Source organism: Bufo bufo, chromosome 9 (genome assembly GCF_905171765.1).
Source record: "Bufo bufo chromosome 9, aBufBuf1.1, whole genome shotgun sequence".
NCBI lineage: Eukaryota > Metazoa > Chordata > Amphibia > Anura > Bufonidae > Bufo > Bufo bufo.
In genome coordinates, this window is record NC_053397.1 from 174,209,752 (window position 1) to 174,227,804 (window position 18,053).

At 42.9% G+C, this 18,053-nt stretch overlaps 1 protein-coding gene across 2 annotated transcripts in view; it reads left to right on the forward strand.

The window, feature by feature from the left end:
* Positions 1-18,053, forward strand: part of SERHL2 (serine hydrolase like 2) — a 38,953-nt gene that overhangs the window by 13,820 nt on the left and 7,080 nt on the right. For both annotated transcript variants that reach the window (XM_040407132.1, XM_040407133.1), the window contains exons 4-10: positions 809-922; positions 3,195-3,236; positions 6,296-6,315; positions 9,678-9,752; positions 11,136-11,236; positions 13,449-13,528; positions 14,890-14,924. In XM_040407132.1, the coding sequence (XP_040263066.1) occupies positions 809-922; positions 3,195-3,236; positions 6,296-6,315; positions 9,678-9,752; positions 11,136-11,236; positions 13,449-13,528; positions 14,890-14,924 (467 nt within the window). The remainder of the gene's footprint in view (positions 1-808; positions 923-3,194; positions 3,237-6,295; positions 6,316-9,677; positions 9,753-11,135; positions 11,237-13,448; positions 13,529-14,889; positions 14,925-18,053) is intronic.

Genomic DNA, 18,053 nt, shown 5'->3' on the forward strand with positions numbered 1-18,053 from the left:
CCCTGTGTGTATATATTGCATTTTTGCCCCCTCTGTTATCTGTTTAATTTTTTTTCCATTTTTTTTGCCTTTTTTTCTTATTGAAATATATTTTTGTTCCCCATTGGTCCCCTGTGGAGGATTTCTTGCCTGACATTTAGTTCCATGCCAGGTGCCCCCCTGTGAGTTATAGCCAGGCAGTGGTGGTGTGCACATTTAAAAAAAAAAATACTTACCTCGTCAGACTGCTCCGCTCCCGCCTTCTTGCTCTTGCTTGCAGCCCACAATCCTGTCTTCCAGCGTGCGTTGTGTGATCCCGCGAGACCTGGCTGGCGCGATATCACAGCGCCACCAGGCCTGAATGGGTGGAGGCGGAGCCCGAATGGATGGAGGCAGGGCTGGGGTTGGTGGGGCGGCGCAACTACTCACAGAGGCCGGGGGCCCAAGCGACCAGCCATTTACATAAAAATGTTAAAATTACTTGCGATGGGGCGACGGAGCTGCGGGCCCCCCCCACCGCCGGGCCCGGTCGCGGTCGCATCCTCTGCGACCGCGATCGTTACGCCCCTGGGCGGTTGTGCGGATTTGGTTCCTGCAACCTGCCAGCTGCGGGCGGGCCGGATCGAACGCACAATCGGGCCGGATGTGGCCCGCGGGCCGGGGTTTGGAGACCCCTGCTCTAGTGAATGGGGCTGTGGTGCAGTTCCCTGCAGGCAGCCAATATATAAAAAATGTATATTGTAAAAATCTGCAATATTGCTTCAAACACGTTTGTAAACTTTTTTTTGTATATACCATGGCATTAAATACATTGTTGCCTATTTTGCAGACCATTACTATGTAGCTTTGGATTTCTCAGGACATGGACAGTCCTCCCATATGCCTATAGGAATGAGGTATCAACATCTGGACTATTTGAGCGATGTACATAGAGTGGTAACATGTAAGTTGTGCTTGATGTATTTTCATGACCCATGCTTGGGAAATCTCTACACATACTAGTGTATATTTGTTAAATGAGTGCAAAGGAAATCGGTTCATAAAGGGGTCATCTCGCAAAAAAAATATTGTTTATAGTTAAAGGCTATGGACACCTTCGGGGACAATTTTTTTTTTTTTTTTTTCATGATTGTATTTTACTCATTTTGGGCTAAATAATTTTTTCAATTGGTCTTTATTAAAAAAATATTGAGCCATTCTATGACAAAGGGTTGATTGTTTTGTCTAGCTGTGTGAATGGTACTTTCACTTTGCGCTGGTCATCTAATAACCCTAAAATTACTAAAATGTCATAAACCCTTATTTAAGCCACATTATTATCGGTAAGATAAGAATTGAGCTATAATGAGCGTTAATAATGTCAGAGAGCAGAAATAAGAAGCCAAAAATAAAGATCCTGCTAATAGATAAACTCAAAGCTGTGCAGGGAAAACGCCTCATTATTTTTAATAAAGACCAATTGAAGAAATTATTTTTAGCTGAAAATGAGTGCAATGCAGTAAAAAAAAAATTGCCACCAAAGGTGTACATGGCCTTTAAATCCACCTCATATGCCTATATCCCCAGATATTCAATAATTAGTGTTAGTATAGCGCTATCTACTATTTCTATTGCACAATTATTCTGCATCCACCTCCGTAACCTATGCTCAGTCTTGCATTTCTTTCTCAGGTATGCTGAGGGATTCCTGGGGTGGTTAGCCGGCTGCTTTTGATGCTGCAGTGTCCTTTTCTCACAATTATAGGTTATGCTGCCAGACGCTGCAGGTGGCTCTATACTAACGTTATTCCTGCAATATTTGTGGATGTCAGCATTATTCTGATATGTGTAAATACAAACTATGTCTATATTTATAGGCTAGATTTAACTATAAGTTATATTCTTTGTGGGATAACTCCTTTAAAGGAAATTTCCTATTTAAAGGGGTTGTATCATATCGGGCATGAATGGCATATCACTAGGATACCCCACCAGTGTCAGGTGAGGGTCGCACACCGCACATGCACAGCCACCTCTCCACTATGGGAGTGCCTGACTGCTCGGCAGGGGCTGAATAGGAAGGTAAAATGGCTCTAGAAAAAAACTGAAAGTTACCCCAATGTTGTAGGTGAGGCGAGTCTAAATTGACAGACAGGGCAACACAAGTTGGCCTGATCATCAATACCACAGTGCAGCACGAAATACCCCCCCCCCCCCCCCCCCCCCCCCCCCCAGAAGCTGTCCCTCTGTGGTGGCCATCAATAGCTGCCACGTTCTGTCCTACTTGTTCCTTAATGGTATCTAATTAAGATATGTAGCAGGGGTCTTAGGAGGTGAGATATAGCCACAGCACCAAGCCAGCCCTACCTTCAGCATGCTGCCTGGACTTCCTCTAATATCCCCTATAGTGCACCTAGTAGTATGTACCTGGCCAGCTGCAGTGAGGAGGGCATTGGTGGCCCTGTGGGAATCAGCCTACCGGAAAAATTCTCTGTTGGTCTTCCAACAGTCTTGAAGGAGTTCCCAGAGATGCTTAGCACTTGTTGGCCCTTTTGCCTTCACTCTGCGGTCCAGCTCACCCCAAACCATCTCGATTGGGTTCAGGTCCGGTGACTGTGGAGGCCAGGTCATCTGGCGCAGCACCCCATCACTCTCCTTCATGGTCAAATAGCCCTTACTTTCAAAGTTTTCCCAATTTTTCGGCTGACTGACTGACCTTCATTTCTTAAAGTAATGATGGCCACTCGTTTTTCTTTACTTGCTTTTTTCTTGCCATAATACCAATTCTAACAGTCTATTCAGTAGGACTATCAGCTGTGTATCCACCTGACTTCTCCTCAACGCAACTGATGGTCCCAACCCCAATTATAAGGCAAGAAATCCCACTTATTAAACCTGACAGGGCACACCTGTGAAGTGAAAACCATTTCAGGGGACTACCTCTTGGAGCTCATCAAGAGAATGCCAAGAGTGTGCAAAGCAGTAATCAAAGCAAAAGGTGGCTACTTTGAAGAACCTAGAATATGACATATTTTCAGTTGTTTCACACTTGTTTGTTATGTATATAATTCCACATGTGTTAATTCATAGTTTTGATGCCTTCAGTGTGAATCTACAATTTTCATAGTCATGAAAATAAAGAAAACTCTTTGAATGAGAAGGTGTGTCCAAACTTTTGGTCTGTACTGTATATATAATCAAGAAATTATTAATTAAATGTTGTTCTCTTTCCATAGCTTTAGGTTGGAAAAGATTCTCAATATTAGCACACAGTATGGGTGAGAATTTCTTGTATTATTTTCATTCTATACCTAGTTCCTTGGAGAGGAGAGAATAGGCATATAACAAACCCCCAGTTACATGCATGTTGATGGGCTTCTATCTGGCTGCAGTGTCTTTTTAGCAAATTAAAACCAGATGCCACATATTATTTTTTTTAAAAAAAAATTCTGATTGAAGATTTTTTTTAATTTTCTTTCCTGAATGTGATGATGAGGGCGGCCATCTTGCCAAAGCTGTTATTAACAACATTTAGAGATGTGCTTTACAGCAGCCACCATGAGCCATACGTACAATGGTCAGGAGCTGACCTCATGGACTTCTGTAGAAGGGTTTTCTAAGCATCCTCTATGATCTGTATGGAGGTCCATTTGGGTCCATCAAATTATGATCATGGCAATGATGCCAGGAGCAGGTCAGTCCAGCTCTGCAGGGCTTATAAAAAGACATCCTCACCCCTTCCGATTTACAATCCCTCCCCCCAACCAATGTGTACACAGGACAGTGTGATGTCTTCTGAAGTTGCCATTGGATTGTAGTCTCCTACTAGACAAAGGGGAAGGTCCCTATTCTATTTCTATGTACATTCCTGACACTGTTTTAGCATCAGTGAAGGGTCCAATATTGACTATAGATGCACTGTTATCAGGACTCTCATGTCTCAGATAGACCTTGTTCAATGTTATTTTCTGACTCCGAATAATTAAGTGCAGTGGTTAGATTGCCACGCAGCATACGGACGGTGATTTACAATTATTACATTTTTCAAGAGGACACTAGAATCCTGCATACACCTACGTAGCCCTGTCACTCATCCCTCTCCACATGCATGCTGTAGATGCGCCCGGGACTGTCATTAAATCAAACACTCGGTAGTGGGATCCTTGGTCCAAACACTTGGATCATCTTAAAGGCAATGTGTCATCAGGGAATGACCTATTGTTTAAATCAAGTTTTTGTGTTAAACATAGATTTCCTGACCAAGCCTAATTTTACAAATATGACGTGTCATTTAAAATGCTTTTACTTATTCAAGCAATTATGCTTTTTTTTTCGTGACACATCATACTTCATGTTAGTGGTAAATATGGGGCAATATGTTTTACACTTATAAAATAAATTCCAAAATTTGGGGGAAAATTATTATTATTTTTTTTTTAATAATGTTAGCTTACAAGGCTTACAATTTTAGAAGCGGTTAGGGAGGCTCGCCCCCGTTGCATCCTGCTATTGGCTGCACCCCCTCCCCCCCCCCCCCCTTCGGCGGATGTTTTGATTTACGCGACAGGGAGATGCAGCAACGGCCGTGCAGGGATCCAGAGTGACGCGTGTGCAAGGGAGCAGGTAAATATGCTCAAGAGGAGGGACCCGGGCATTGTTTGGGTCATTATAGGTATTAGATAACCCCTTAGACCTGTCAATGATGCTACAGCCCTGTCATATATCACCATAGAAATTGAGTGGAGACCAATCCAGTGGCAACTTGACACTTCATTGGTTGATGAGATGGGACTGTAAATTGGAAGGGGTTCGGTTCCCTTATTATAAACCCTGCTTGTGGAACAGACCTGCTGCTGGAATCAGTGCTGTACTCGTAATTAGAAATTAGCCAAGTGATCCCCCTTGATGTATAGAAATGCTCAGGGTTATGCAAACAAAGCTAATGTTTGGCAGAGAATTTCGAGATGGGACAGGAGCCCACGGCAAGATTCATAATAGGCATATGTAGAAATGGGGTATACCATAACCAGTGTCGGTGAATTAGAAACCACTGCTGATGCCTGATTTAGACGTAAATGTACCTGACTAAAATTACTTTATAGCATGAAATGAGGGGATTGTCATGTTCATACATGCTTTCAAGATGGCTCTAAATGAGGTTATCCCATGACAAATATTTATCCCCTATCCATAGCATAATTGATAAACTTATGATTGATGGAGGTCGCTGGGACCCCCACCGATCAATGGAACAGGGAACCCAAGCTTCTCTTATTGGAAGCATATGAATGGAGTACAGGGCTCGACTATTTCCGTCAGTCACATAAACATTGAATGAAGAGGCAAGAAGAATGTGTGACCTCTGCTCCATCCCAGCGGTTGGATCGTCACTGATCGTACATTCCCTACCTATCCTGTATATCAGTGATAAATGTTTAACATTGGATAACTGTTCACAGGGCAAGGATACAGTTTTTGCCCATACAAGTTTCAGCATGCATGACTTTCTGAAATGACTATGCTCACTTACTTAACCGCTTGTCGACCACCTGTTGATAATATATACGTCTAATGCGTGCTAATCATATGGCTGTGGGAGCGGGGACTCCGTTGTCAATAGCAACAGGGTTTCCCGTAGAGAAGGCAGGGACGTTTTTTTATCGTCCCTGTCTTCCCCATTGCTCTATACACAGTGATGAATGAGTGCTGTGTACAGAGATCTGGAAGTGGCAGTGTCCCAGCAGTCATGTAATCTCCAGGGGCTGGGAGTTTCCGTGAGCTGCTGGGTTTTAGCAGACCCTGATCAGCTCTGCAGTGAAGCTGTACAACCTCTGTGGGCTGTATTTCGCCTGTAACAGGGGCTAATATGTCAGCCCCGGTTACAGGAGAAATAAGCAATAAAGAAAATGTAATATTATATGTCCCCTAAATCTCTTGTATCGCCTTATGGAGGGCACAAAGCTTAACTCATATATCCCATTTATGAAAATGACTAGAATAGAAAGTGTACTTAATGTAAAAAAATTATAAAAATGTTTAGTTGCACGTTGTGCCATTAACAAAAAGAGAAGAAAAATATGAAAATTGACTTTCCCCTTTTTTCATTTTTTTTTTTTCATTTTTATAAAAAGGAAATATTAAAATTTAACATACATGAGGCTTTATTCTTACTGTATTACAGAACATTTACATGACCAAACTAAAAAAAAGTTATGGCTTTCAAAGAGACACGTACTAAAAAACGGGAAATGTGCTCATTCCTAAGTTAAACTTAGTAAATGAATACTCATTTCTTATTTTACTGAAGAATACTAACTTTTTTTCTATTTTTCTGCAGGTGGTTTTCTTGGAGGAATAGTAAGTCAATTCTGAAATTTTCTGTTTCTACCCTGCTGCACTGGTACAAGGCTCATTGGCCTATCCTGTATGAATGGAAATACTAAAATGTGGATCCCAGTGTGTTGCAAAATAAGCAAATTCTGGCAAATGAAATAAATAATAATGGAATGATGGGATAATCCCACCTCCTTAACAATCAGGGGTCCATTTACCTTCTTTGTTTAGTCATTAGGTTGTTACACAGACCAAAAAAGCCGAAGTGTTTTTTCAAGGAGACATAGAAGTGGGATAGTAACGCTGAGGACGGCGTCATCGGCACTGGCCATGTTGGTGGGGTACTCGAAACAGCACAACACGGCACACGTCCCGCATGGAGGCCCACTCTGTGGTGAAGTGGTGCTGTTCCGCAGAGCGACTCGCCCGTGCGTGCTGCAGCTGGAACTCCACTATCACCTGCTGCTGCTTGCACAGTGTCTCCAGCATGTGCAAAGTGGAGTTCCACCTTGTGGGTACGTCGCAGATGAGGCGGTGAGCGGGAAGGCTGACGTTACGCTGCAGCGCAGACAGGCGAGCAGCAGCAGGGTGAGAACACCGAAAGCGCGCACAGATGGCCCGCACTATCTGCAGCAGCTCTGACATATCGGGGTAATTTTTCAGGAACCCCTGCAATACCAAATTCAGCACATGCGCCAGGCAAGGGATGTGCGTCAAACCGGCAAGGCCCAGAGCTGCTACGAGATTTCGCCCTTTATCGCACACCACCAGGCCAGGCTTGAGACTCGGTAGTAACGGCCTGCTTTCGTTTCCCCCTGGCTGTGATGGTGAATGTGTTGGTGACAGGATGAGGAAGTGGAGGAGGAGGCAAAGAGAAAAGTCCTGCAATCCTCTGTGGCGGAAGGACATGCGCCAAACTGCTATCCGTTTCAGGCACAGCCGCCACTGCCTTTACCCCGTGTGCAGTTAGGGAGATATAACGTCCCTGCCCGTGCTTGCTGGTCCACGCATCGGTGGTTATGTGGACCTTGCCACAGATGGTGTTGCGCAGTGCACACCTAATTTTGTCCGCCACTTGGTTGTGCAGGGCAGGGATGGCTCGCCTGGAAAAGTAGTGGCGGCTGGGAACCACGTACTGTGGGACAGCCACCGCCATAAAGTTTTTAAAAGTCTCTGTCTCCGCCAGACGGTATGACAGCATTTCAAAGGCCAGGAATTTTGAAATGCTGGCATTCAGGGTCAGGGATTGCAGGTGGGTAGGGGGTACTTCCTCTCCCTGCAACAGGAGCTCCACCAGCAGCACCACGACCAGGGCTACATCCACCGAACTAACAGACGAATTAACTATATCAATTTCCCTGTCAGGTATGCAGTACAGGTGTACCTCACAACAAGAATGGGTATATGTCACCCACCGAACTAACAGATGGATTAACTATATATTTTTGTGTCAGGGGTGCAAAGATGGTGCGTTGCACCCACAAAAGATCGCTATAGGTCACCCACAGAATTAACAGCCAGATTTAGTATTATATTTCTGTGTCAGGGGTGCAAAGCTGGTGTATTGAACCCACAAAAAAAAAATCTGTATACTGTCGGTCACCCAAAAACAAAAATAGCCAGATTCCTAACACGCTTCCTGTCCCTGCACTACTCGGAGCTGATGGGCGGTGCTACACGTAATCCAGCTTGTATAGAGGCTGGGTCACATGATGCACCGGCCAATCACAGCCATGCCATTAGTAGGCATGGCTGTGATGGCTTCTAAGTGCCTACAGCTTAAAAGCTTGTTGATTGGCTGCCCTGCAGCCTTTCAACAAGCTTCTTTAAATGTCCGAACTCAAACCCAAACTTTTCCGGCAAAGTTCGGCTCCAGGTACCCGAACTCTCAAAGTTCGGTACGGACCCAAACTTTACAGTTCGAGTTCGCTCAACACTACTGCCAGATCGGTCCATGTAGAAGGACCTTAAGTCTGAAGAGTTAATCCTTGACAGCTGAGGATATAGCTTAGGTGTGAGATACAAATCTTAAACTGGCATTGTATGCTCTTATACAAACTGTCACCTAGAAAAGACGCAATCCAAATGTTGCAAATTTTTGGGACTTGTAGTGTTTTCATTTGGGCCTAAGGCTCCTTTACATCATTCGACAATCAGGGTAATTATCAGGAAGGAGCATTCCTAGGGATACTTGTTCCTGATAATTGCCCTGTGTAAAGGTGTCGCCGATCACCTGATGAATGAGGAAACACTTGTTCATCAGGTGATAGCGTTGTTGATTTTGACACCAAAATCATTGTTTCTGGCTGCAGATTGTCCTGTGTAAGCTGGGATCTGCTGTCCAGCAATGAATGTGTATGGGGATATGCCATCTTTTTAAGGGATCGCTCGTCCCTACACTATGGAGTTGATTGCTGCAGGTAAATGCAGCCTTCATCTTCCCCTGATAATTGTTCAGTCGGCCCACGTTAAGTTTTTTTTTTTTTTAAACATTGTTTATTAAACAGGGTTTTTTCAAGATCATTATAAATTTCAGACATGCCCTGAACTAGCCCAAAATAAAAATCATCTTGTACACTCACCCCTCTGCAGCACTGCGTCTCCTGCTTGTTTACAGACTGCAGCAGGTACATGCTGGTGTACAGCACATGACCACTGCAGTAATTCACTGTACTCAGCAGTCTACCACTATGGACTATGATTGGCTGCAGCGGTCAGAAGCCTCACACCTGCATTTCACTATCGCACGTCACCAACACTGATGTGCACAGTGGGCTGCAGTTATATGGAAAGTCAGTGCTGCAGCCAATCACTGTCCTCGGTGTTAGACCGCTGAGGACTGTGTTTTGTAAAAAGGGGGGGGGGGGGGGGGATACAGCATTACTAGTGTCCAGACCTGCACCAGAGAAAGGGGTGTGAGTAAGGGGATTTTTTTTTTTTATTTATTTATTTTTATTTGCAGGGCTTGTCCAAGATTTTAAATTATCTCATACAACTCCTTTATCTGGATTGTGCCTCTACTAGGTCACCACTAGTTTTAATACATCTGTTATATATGGGAGTTACCAATATAACGTCATTTCATGTTCGGGCTGTCATGCATCCCAACCCCGACCTCCACTGACATTTGGATGGTGCTTTTGTCCATAAAATGGGTTCATGTGACGAAACTTGTCATCAAGCCTACACTGTTGAACCTGCCATCTGCGTATTAAAAAAAAAAAGGCCCTCCATCTGCAGCTATTTTGTGGATGTAATTACATAGAGAACAGCCCAAACATGATTAAAAAATACAGTATAGTAGTAAGTGCCATAAAGTACACATGACCATTTACATGTGTAAACTTAGTGACCATCCCCTTTAAAAATTGCTCTTTATTTTGTAGTTTGCATCCGTATTTCCTGAAACCATTCAGCATCTAATACTTCTGGATTCCTATGGATTTTTACCTGTCCAAACAGTAAGTAATATTGCATTTATTTTAACATGTAATTTCTTTCCTCTGAATTTTTATTACTGTAATCAGATTCCAGAATACTTGTAAATATATACTGTGTTAAAACAGCCATTCTGAAGTATTAAACACTTAAAAGGGAACCTGTCACCTTTACTATTCTCATTGAGGACAGCATAGTATAGTGACGGACCCGCTACAAATCCTGTTCACTGCCCTGATTATGTGGACTTGGATAAGTCCAAGAGACGCGGTATATTAGTGATAGGGACCCGTCCGCGGAAGCCACCTTGACGCGTGGTAGATGGGCCCGACACAAGTTTGATCAAAATGTGCGCTAAGAGCTTCCATTGATTCCAATAGTAGGTATAGTACCACTTGAATATAGAATGATCCCCATTTCTCAGATTTACTGCTTATGTGTGTGCAGCTATTTTTTTTTTATTTTTTTTTATTAATTACAGAGAAATCAGGCAGTCACAGAAATGTCTGCAGCAAAAACAAACAAACAAACAAAAAAAAAACTGTTTGGACTTACCGTTGCAGATTTTTGGTGCAGCCAATCTGCAGTGTTGTGCAGTTCCAGGAAAGTGGATGAGATATAATGATATTGAATTTACACTCTGCATGAAAATCTGCAGTGTAAATTGACATTTGGTGTGGATTTGAAATCTGCTGTTAATTTATGCTGCAGATCTCCACCTCAAATTTTACTCTTTGCAGTTCAGCGGGTGAAATCCACTGCCATTTTAGCGGGAATAGGCGCATGAAATACAAGGTGTTTTTGTCAGGATCTTTGCAGTCAACTTTTCTGCAATTTTTTTCAGTCGCACGTAGTTCACATGTCAGTGTTTGGTCAGTGATTCGTGTTTTTATCACTTTTCGAGTGATTTCCATCAGGGATTGTGATCCAAAACCCAGTGGGGGGTCAGAAACACAGATATGGCATCGTGAAAAGATTTTCACTTGTTCTGAGTTTAGGCTCCACTCCTGGTTTTGGCTTAAAGCCACATTTGGAAATTACTTATTAAATCGCTGACCAAACACTGACGTGTGAACTAGGCCTGACCTAAAGCTAACGGAAACACTAAGGCCTCTTGCACACGACCATATGGCTTTTTCAGTATTTTGCGGAACGGCTTGCCTTTAATACAACTGTCCTATTCTTCTCAGTTATGCAGACAATAATAGGACATGTTCTATGTTCTATCTTTGAATGGCAATATGGAAATGGAAGGCATACGGAGTACCTTTCGTGTTTTTTTTTTTTTTTTTTTTGCGGATCCATTGAAATGAATGGTTCTATATACGGAACGTGAACGGAAAAAAAGTGTGCAGGAGGCCTAAGTTGTTTGAAAACACTGTAAATGTTGTTCATTGTGTTTACAGGACTTATTAACAAACCATATAAAAAAGGCAGTCACCCATTACTCTCGATTAGAGGGGGCAAATGGAGCAAAGGTTTATACCCCAGAAGGAGCCTTGCAAAGGTAATGTAATTTATTTTATTTTTGTCTTTTTCCATCCATAACTTAACACATGCAAGTGAATGCACAGTGCATATACTTATTGTCTGCATGGCACACACGATTTATTTTATTTATTTTCTCTCCACTTTTGAATATGGCTTTTTAACATTCCACAGTTAAAAGTCCACTAACCGTGCCTGATAGTTTGATATCCACTACCCATTGCTTTAAAGGGAATATGTCACCACATGCCTCGAAATAAATCAAGCTGACACTGATGATGTGCAATTGTCAGCTGACTCCATTCCATTTGTCCCATGTTGATTGGTGGTCCCAATCCAGAGATGCAAGCCATTTTATATACTATGGGTGCATTGCTGTTGCACCCATAGCTTTAGTCGGTTTCTGTGCCGTCCACACCCCCTCCCGCTATGAGTGACGACCAGGCAATGACGCCAGGACCTGAAATCTCATGGCTCATTGATCGGCACGCTTGCTGTACAGTACTGAAGCTCGCCAGACTGATGAATTCATGTACTGATCAAAGAGGCGCACACGCAGCGGCAAGATTTCAGGGCGAGGCGCTATTAGCTGTACACCCCCTGGCCCTGTCGCTCAGAGTGGGGAGGAAAGGGGAAATTGTGGCCAGCACAGAAACTGACTGGAGTTCTAAGTGCAACGACCATGGCGTTGTTGCACCAAGTGGCTAATTTGCATAATATAAAATCACTTGATTGCTGGTCTCAATCCAGATATACAACATGGAACAAGTGGGGTTGGATTCAGCTGACAAGTGCATATCTCCCAGTAAAGAAAAAGGGGGTCAGTCAGCACATCCCAATGCACAGGGGCACGTTGCTATGGCTGAGAACAACACGGTAAAACAAAACATGCATATCTCCCAGTGTCAGCTGGATTTTTTATTTTTTTCCAGGTATGTGGTGACAGATTCCCTTTAATTCCTGGTGTTATGATTTTGGTCGTAACGTTTCTGTAATAAGCTTGGTTTACCCTAAGTTCATAGTATTTCACATATTTACTTACATCTATATAACAAATCTGCAGTGGTTATTGCTTTGATATGTACATTGCATTGTTTAAACAGAAGCTGTTTTACCTTTTTGTACAGCTCCTTTTGCTTGGGGTAGGTAACATGTTTGATTTTTGTATCCAAAAAAAAAGCGTTAATAATGGGCAAGTCCACAGAACAACACGCCAATATTTTATCATAGAGTTCTGTGGCGACGTAAGTCTGGTTCAGTAAAATTATGAGTGGATTGGGTGTTAGAACTTAAAGTAGCTCTGGAATAAAATAAAATAAAATTGGCCCGATGTTGTAGGCAGGTCCAAATTGACAGAAGGTGGGGCGACACAAGTAGGCAGGGCCAACGCAAGACCGGGGTAGGCTGGTGCAACAGAAGTAGGGGGGACAGCAATAACGTAGTGCAGCACAAAATACAGCCCCAGCAGAACCAAATACCAAAGTACAGCATAAAATACTGTCCTATCACCTTACTGAGGATTGTTTTAAACCAGTGGAATTCAATAGGGCACTTGCGGCTGCTGGCCAGGTGCATAAGTATCTAGCATTAATTAATGCTGAGAGCATCAGATCATTATGTACCTGTCCAGTGGCCATGAGGGGGACTTTAGAGGTCCCTGGGCATGGGCCCAACAGGAAATTTCCCTGTAAGGTCTATAGGTAAAAGGGTTAATCCAACACATGGAAGAAAAGCTCCCACTAGAACCACAACCTCTTCTGTTCCATTGTCTTGCAGATGGCATCAAGGCACCCATCATGATTCATATCATGCCACCGATCACCAATAGATGGTTTCAACAATCAGTCCCTTATCTCAGAGGCCATTTCACTGTAAAAAAAAACAACAACAAAGTATCTTATATGGAAAGTTTTATACTGTAGAAGGAAGAGTTTCAGCAGTACCTTGCCTTCCATCCTGCTGCCGATTCTTCAGTCAGGGCTGTAATCACATGACCACACACCGCTCCTTTCAAGAAGGGAAACATGTGAAAAGTCTGCAGAGGCTTCATTGACCACAAGAACTTGGTCTGCAGAATAACATATTGACGGTTGTTTAACGTGTATGACGGTTACAGTTGTATCGTATTCTGGACCATGCAGTGATGAAAATACCAGTGTAGAATTGTTTTACATACTTGTTTGAGTCGACAATATCTATGCAACTCCTTTACCATTTGACATTTTATATAGGCTACTAGATGGCAATTCGGCATTAAATTCTGATACTGCCAAAGTGCTCCTGCAGCGTGGAACTAAACCTGTGCCTGATGGTAAGTAGTTACATTGATCCTCTTTTGTTAATTCAATACACTCAGAGCAGGGGGGGGGGATGCTGAAGAAATGGTAGTGGTCTCCTGCAACTTCCTTGTCTATATACTCTAGTTAGTGAGAGCACAGGGCATACAGATCGCACAGACACTGTCAGCACTCACTGCTGACAGTCTACCGATGTTAGGCAGGACGGTATGTATAGAGATATAGTGTTTATGGCCAGCTTTAGGGAATACATGAGGGAGGCAGTGAGGGCAGGGCAGCTAAGTGAGTGAGGCACATCTTCGCTATTAAGTACTGTGCTGGACAGTGATGCATAAACAAATATTTAAAAAAATGTTTATTATCAGTTGCCCTACCACCATGAAAATGCCTTTTGTATGCATTTTTTTTTTTTCCCCACAAAACTTTATGCTTTGAGAAGTGTTAGTTTTCTCAGTATAGAAAAAGCATTTTTCCGTAAGTGGTACGTTATCAGCCTTGCATGTAGAGACACGAAGTTAAAGTCCCAGGAGAGACTTATGTTTTGTTTTTTTTTGCTTTTTTTTCTCTCTCTCTCATTTAACCTATAATAAATGGCTATAGCCTTACTACATTGAGAAGTGTTTTTTTATATTTAGAAACCTAAAACCTATTACTGGATTATTCACAGGCGCAATATGATTATAAAGAAACCAACAATATATATTAACTGTCAAATGATTTGGCTCCATTCAAGTCAATGGGTCCGCAAAAAATGTATCCGTATGTCTTCCGTTTCCGTTCCGTTTTTTGCTGAACAATCTATTGAAAATGTTATGCCCAGCCCAATTTTATCTATGTTATTACTGTATATGACATACAGAAAAACGGAACGGAAACGAAAAAAAACGGACCGCAAAACACTCTCCCCCAAGATTCAAACCCGGGATCTCTACATGCAAGGCTGACCACTTACCTCCATGCTACGGCCTTCATTATGATCATATATTATGCCTGTGAATAAACCAGTAATAATAATTAGCTTTCTAAGCATACTTATCCACTCTTCTCAATTTGGTAAGACTACAGTAAGTAGTGTATATTATATGTACATGCTAAAACATAAAACTACACCAACCTACTCAGCTCCTTCTGCTCTAAAACACTGTATGTAGCTTACATTGCATTGTCATGGTGACGAGTTCCCTTTAATTCCTCACCTCAAGCATGCTCTTTCACAACTGAAAGATGAATCCAAGCTCATTATATATTATTCTTTTATATAAATAGTGACTGACTAAAGAGACACTTTCCTTATTGAATATGAGGATAATCATTTTGCTGTATTTATTTTATATTATTGAACGTTAGGAGAATAATTATATATTTTTTCCTCCAGGTGTGGTGTTTAGTCGTGACATAAGGATCACTGTGGTAAGGCTTTTTACTTGAAACAGAGGAAGTATAAGAAGTTTAAAGGACTTGTCTGGGAATAATGAGATTTTCTCAAGTGCCTCTGGTGTCTCCTTGTTCAGGTCCCCGAAGTGTTGACATCCAGTGCAGCCTGGGCATGGTCACACCTCAGCAGCCACGGTGCGAATGGTTCCAACAAATTTTTAAACACCTCAGCGGCCACATCCCTTCTGAAGCCATTCATTGACTGCAGTGGAGCAGGTAACCATACTGCAATGGATGTCAACATTGTAGGGACCGGAAGGAACATAAAGACAGCTCGAAGGACTGGAGCGTCAGGGAGCAGGCAAGTATGAATCTTTTGGTCAGAGAGGCAGGCTACTGGCACTTGATTAAAATCTTATTATTCCCAAAGAACCCCTTAAAGGCTGTTTCACATGTCAGTAACTCACGGACGTGGGCTGTCTGTGTTCTCCATTGCCTTTTTTTTTTTTTTTTTTGGCCTAGCAGTACACGTGTTAAAAAGGGATAACACATGACCCAAAAATAGACAATTAATGGACATTGTCACGGATGACTGTTTGTTTGTTCATGGACAAAGAAATGGACATTTAATAATAAAGTCTTATCATTTTTGAAGAAAAAAAATAGCACAATTGAAAATTCAGTCTTGGCTAAAATATAGATTTTCCCTTGCTTTACAATTACTTAAAGGGGTTATCTGGTAAGTGATAATTATGACCTATCATCAATAAAGGTCATTATTACCAGATTGGCAGGGGTCCAGGTCCCGGCACCCCTTGCTGATCAGCTGTTTCTGGGAGCCGCCGCACTCCCCGTAGCTCTAGTGAGCTCAGTCAGCTCCCGGCAGCTTTCCAAGCACTGCGCTGTGTGTAGTACAGCAGCTGAACCCCATTCACTTCTATGGGGCTGAGCTGCAATTGTGTCTGATGTATGGTGACATCACATGGCCTAGGAAGAAGCCGTATCGCTCATTGAGCTCCTGACCTCTTCTAACAGCTGATCGGTGGAGGTCCCGGGTGTCGGACGGGTGTCTGATATTGATGACCTATCCTGAGGATGGGTAATCAATATCTATTCCCAGGTAACTCCATTTATTTGGTTCTGCACTTGCCAGTTTGCAGTTCTTTTCAGCATCTTATGGTCATGGTGGCCTTATATCTTGTGTTTGTGGCATGCAGAAATTAAAGTATGAAATAAGCAATGTTGGTAAGAGTTCCTCAGGTGGAGGATTATCCGGCACTCTAGCCAAAACAAAATTTTGGGGATTTATGGACTGTTTTTAGTTAACATGTACCATATTTTTCTCTTTATAAAAGTGGGGGGAAATAGGAGTGTGTCTTATACAGCGAATGGTGCAATTTTTAAATGTCTGATACATCGCCGGCCGCTATGCTGCACAGCCCGGCCTGCGATGTATCAATTACAGTAAACCTCTATCATGCGGGGTGGGAGGAGGGGCTGGAGGCCGGCAACTGCTGTTGCACTCGCGGCGGGGCCCGGTGCAGTCACTGTACTTCATTACAACGGGCCCCAATCACAGCAGTCTTTACATGTAAAGTCTATTTAATGCTCAAACAGTGGCTCTGGTTTGTTAAACTAGCATAATAGTCTGTAGTAGTACTCACTATCAAAGCGGCGGGCAGGCTGGCAGCATAACATCATGCTCCTCCCACTTCATTAATGAAGCTGGCGGAGCAGGAGTGTGACTGAGTGAGTGAGGTTACTCTGCCAGCCTGCCCGCCGCTTTGATAGTGAGTACTACTACAGACTATTATGCTAGTTTAACAAACCAGAGCCACTGTTTGAGCATTAAATAAATTGACTTTATATGTAAAGACTGCTGTGAGCGGGGCCTGGTGTAATGGGGTCACTATTCACACAGGGACATGAGGGGTCACATTAATAAAGTAATACTGTAACACATAGGGTCATAAGGGGACCAGCATAAGATGCTATATGTGTGTCGGCCACAGATTCCTCCCCCCCCCCCCCCCCCATCACAGTGCGTCGTCCACAGATTCTCCCAATGTCAGTGTGTGATCCACAGATCCCCCCCCCATAACAATGCATCAGCCACAGATCTCCGCATAATAGTGTCATCCACAGACCACCATTAGTTCAAAACCCACCAAAAGCACACCTTTTGGTTCAAACAATTTTTTTTCTTCTTATTTTACCCCTCAAAAACCTAGGTGCGTTTTATAAAGCGAAAAATACAGTCATTTTACCTTAGCCTTAAGGGTAAGGCCAACCGGTCTGGCTGTGCTGTGGCTGGCCACACAATGCAAGCCACACCAACCAGTTTTTCAGGTGGCCATTAAGTGAACCCGGTGACCATGGCCTGTCATGTGCAAATGACTGCACTGTGGCCAGACTGTTTGGTCTTATCCTTATGCTGGGTTTTCATGGTGTAATCTTGATGCATTTGGAGCTTCGTAAAAAAGGATACGGTTTTAACATTTCATTACCAGCTGATAAGCTTGCGTTAAATCCAATGAGGTTTTTCCGTAGGCTCCAAAAACGCGTCATAATTGTGACATTAAAACCAACCTTAGGCCACTTTCATGTGGTCAGTATTTTTCATCAGCATTTGTGAGCCTGAGCAAAATCTGCCACTAATTCAGCAGTAGAAAAATGGGAGATTTATTTTGGTAAATCAGCTTATTTTAACCTCTTTGCTACCAGCGCCATACATGTAAGGTGCTGGAGCGATGGGCAAACATGGCGCCTGCTCGCACGATCACTGTAATTAAAGCCTTCAGATGCCATGATCAAGTGAGATCATGGCATCTAAAGGGTGAAAAACTCTGCAGCCAATGAGGATGGCGGTAATTGATTTAAATACGATGCATTTAAAGGGACACTGACAGGCGAAATCAGCATATATAGTTAGATATATCACATTACAGGTCTTATAGAGTCTTTTAAAAGCATATAACTATCCCCCCTGTCCACCTTATAAAGAGCGAAATATAAAGTTTTATAACCTGCATCTGCGGTCAGCGATCTGCCCAAGGGGCGGCGTTTCATGTGAAAATGCGCCCAGCCAGCCTTCCCAACTGCCGTTCTTAAGCCCCGCCCAGCTCATCATTATTCACTTCGCTGGGCGGGGCTAGAACTCTCCCC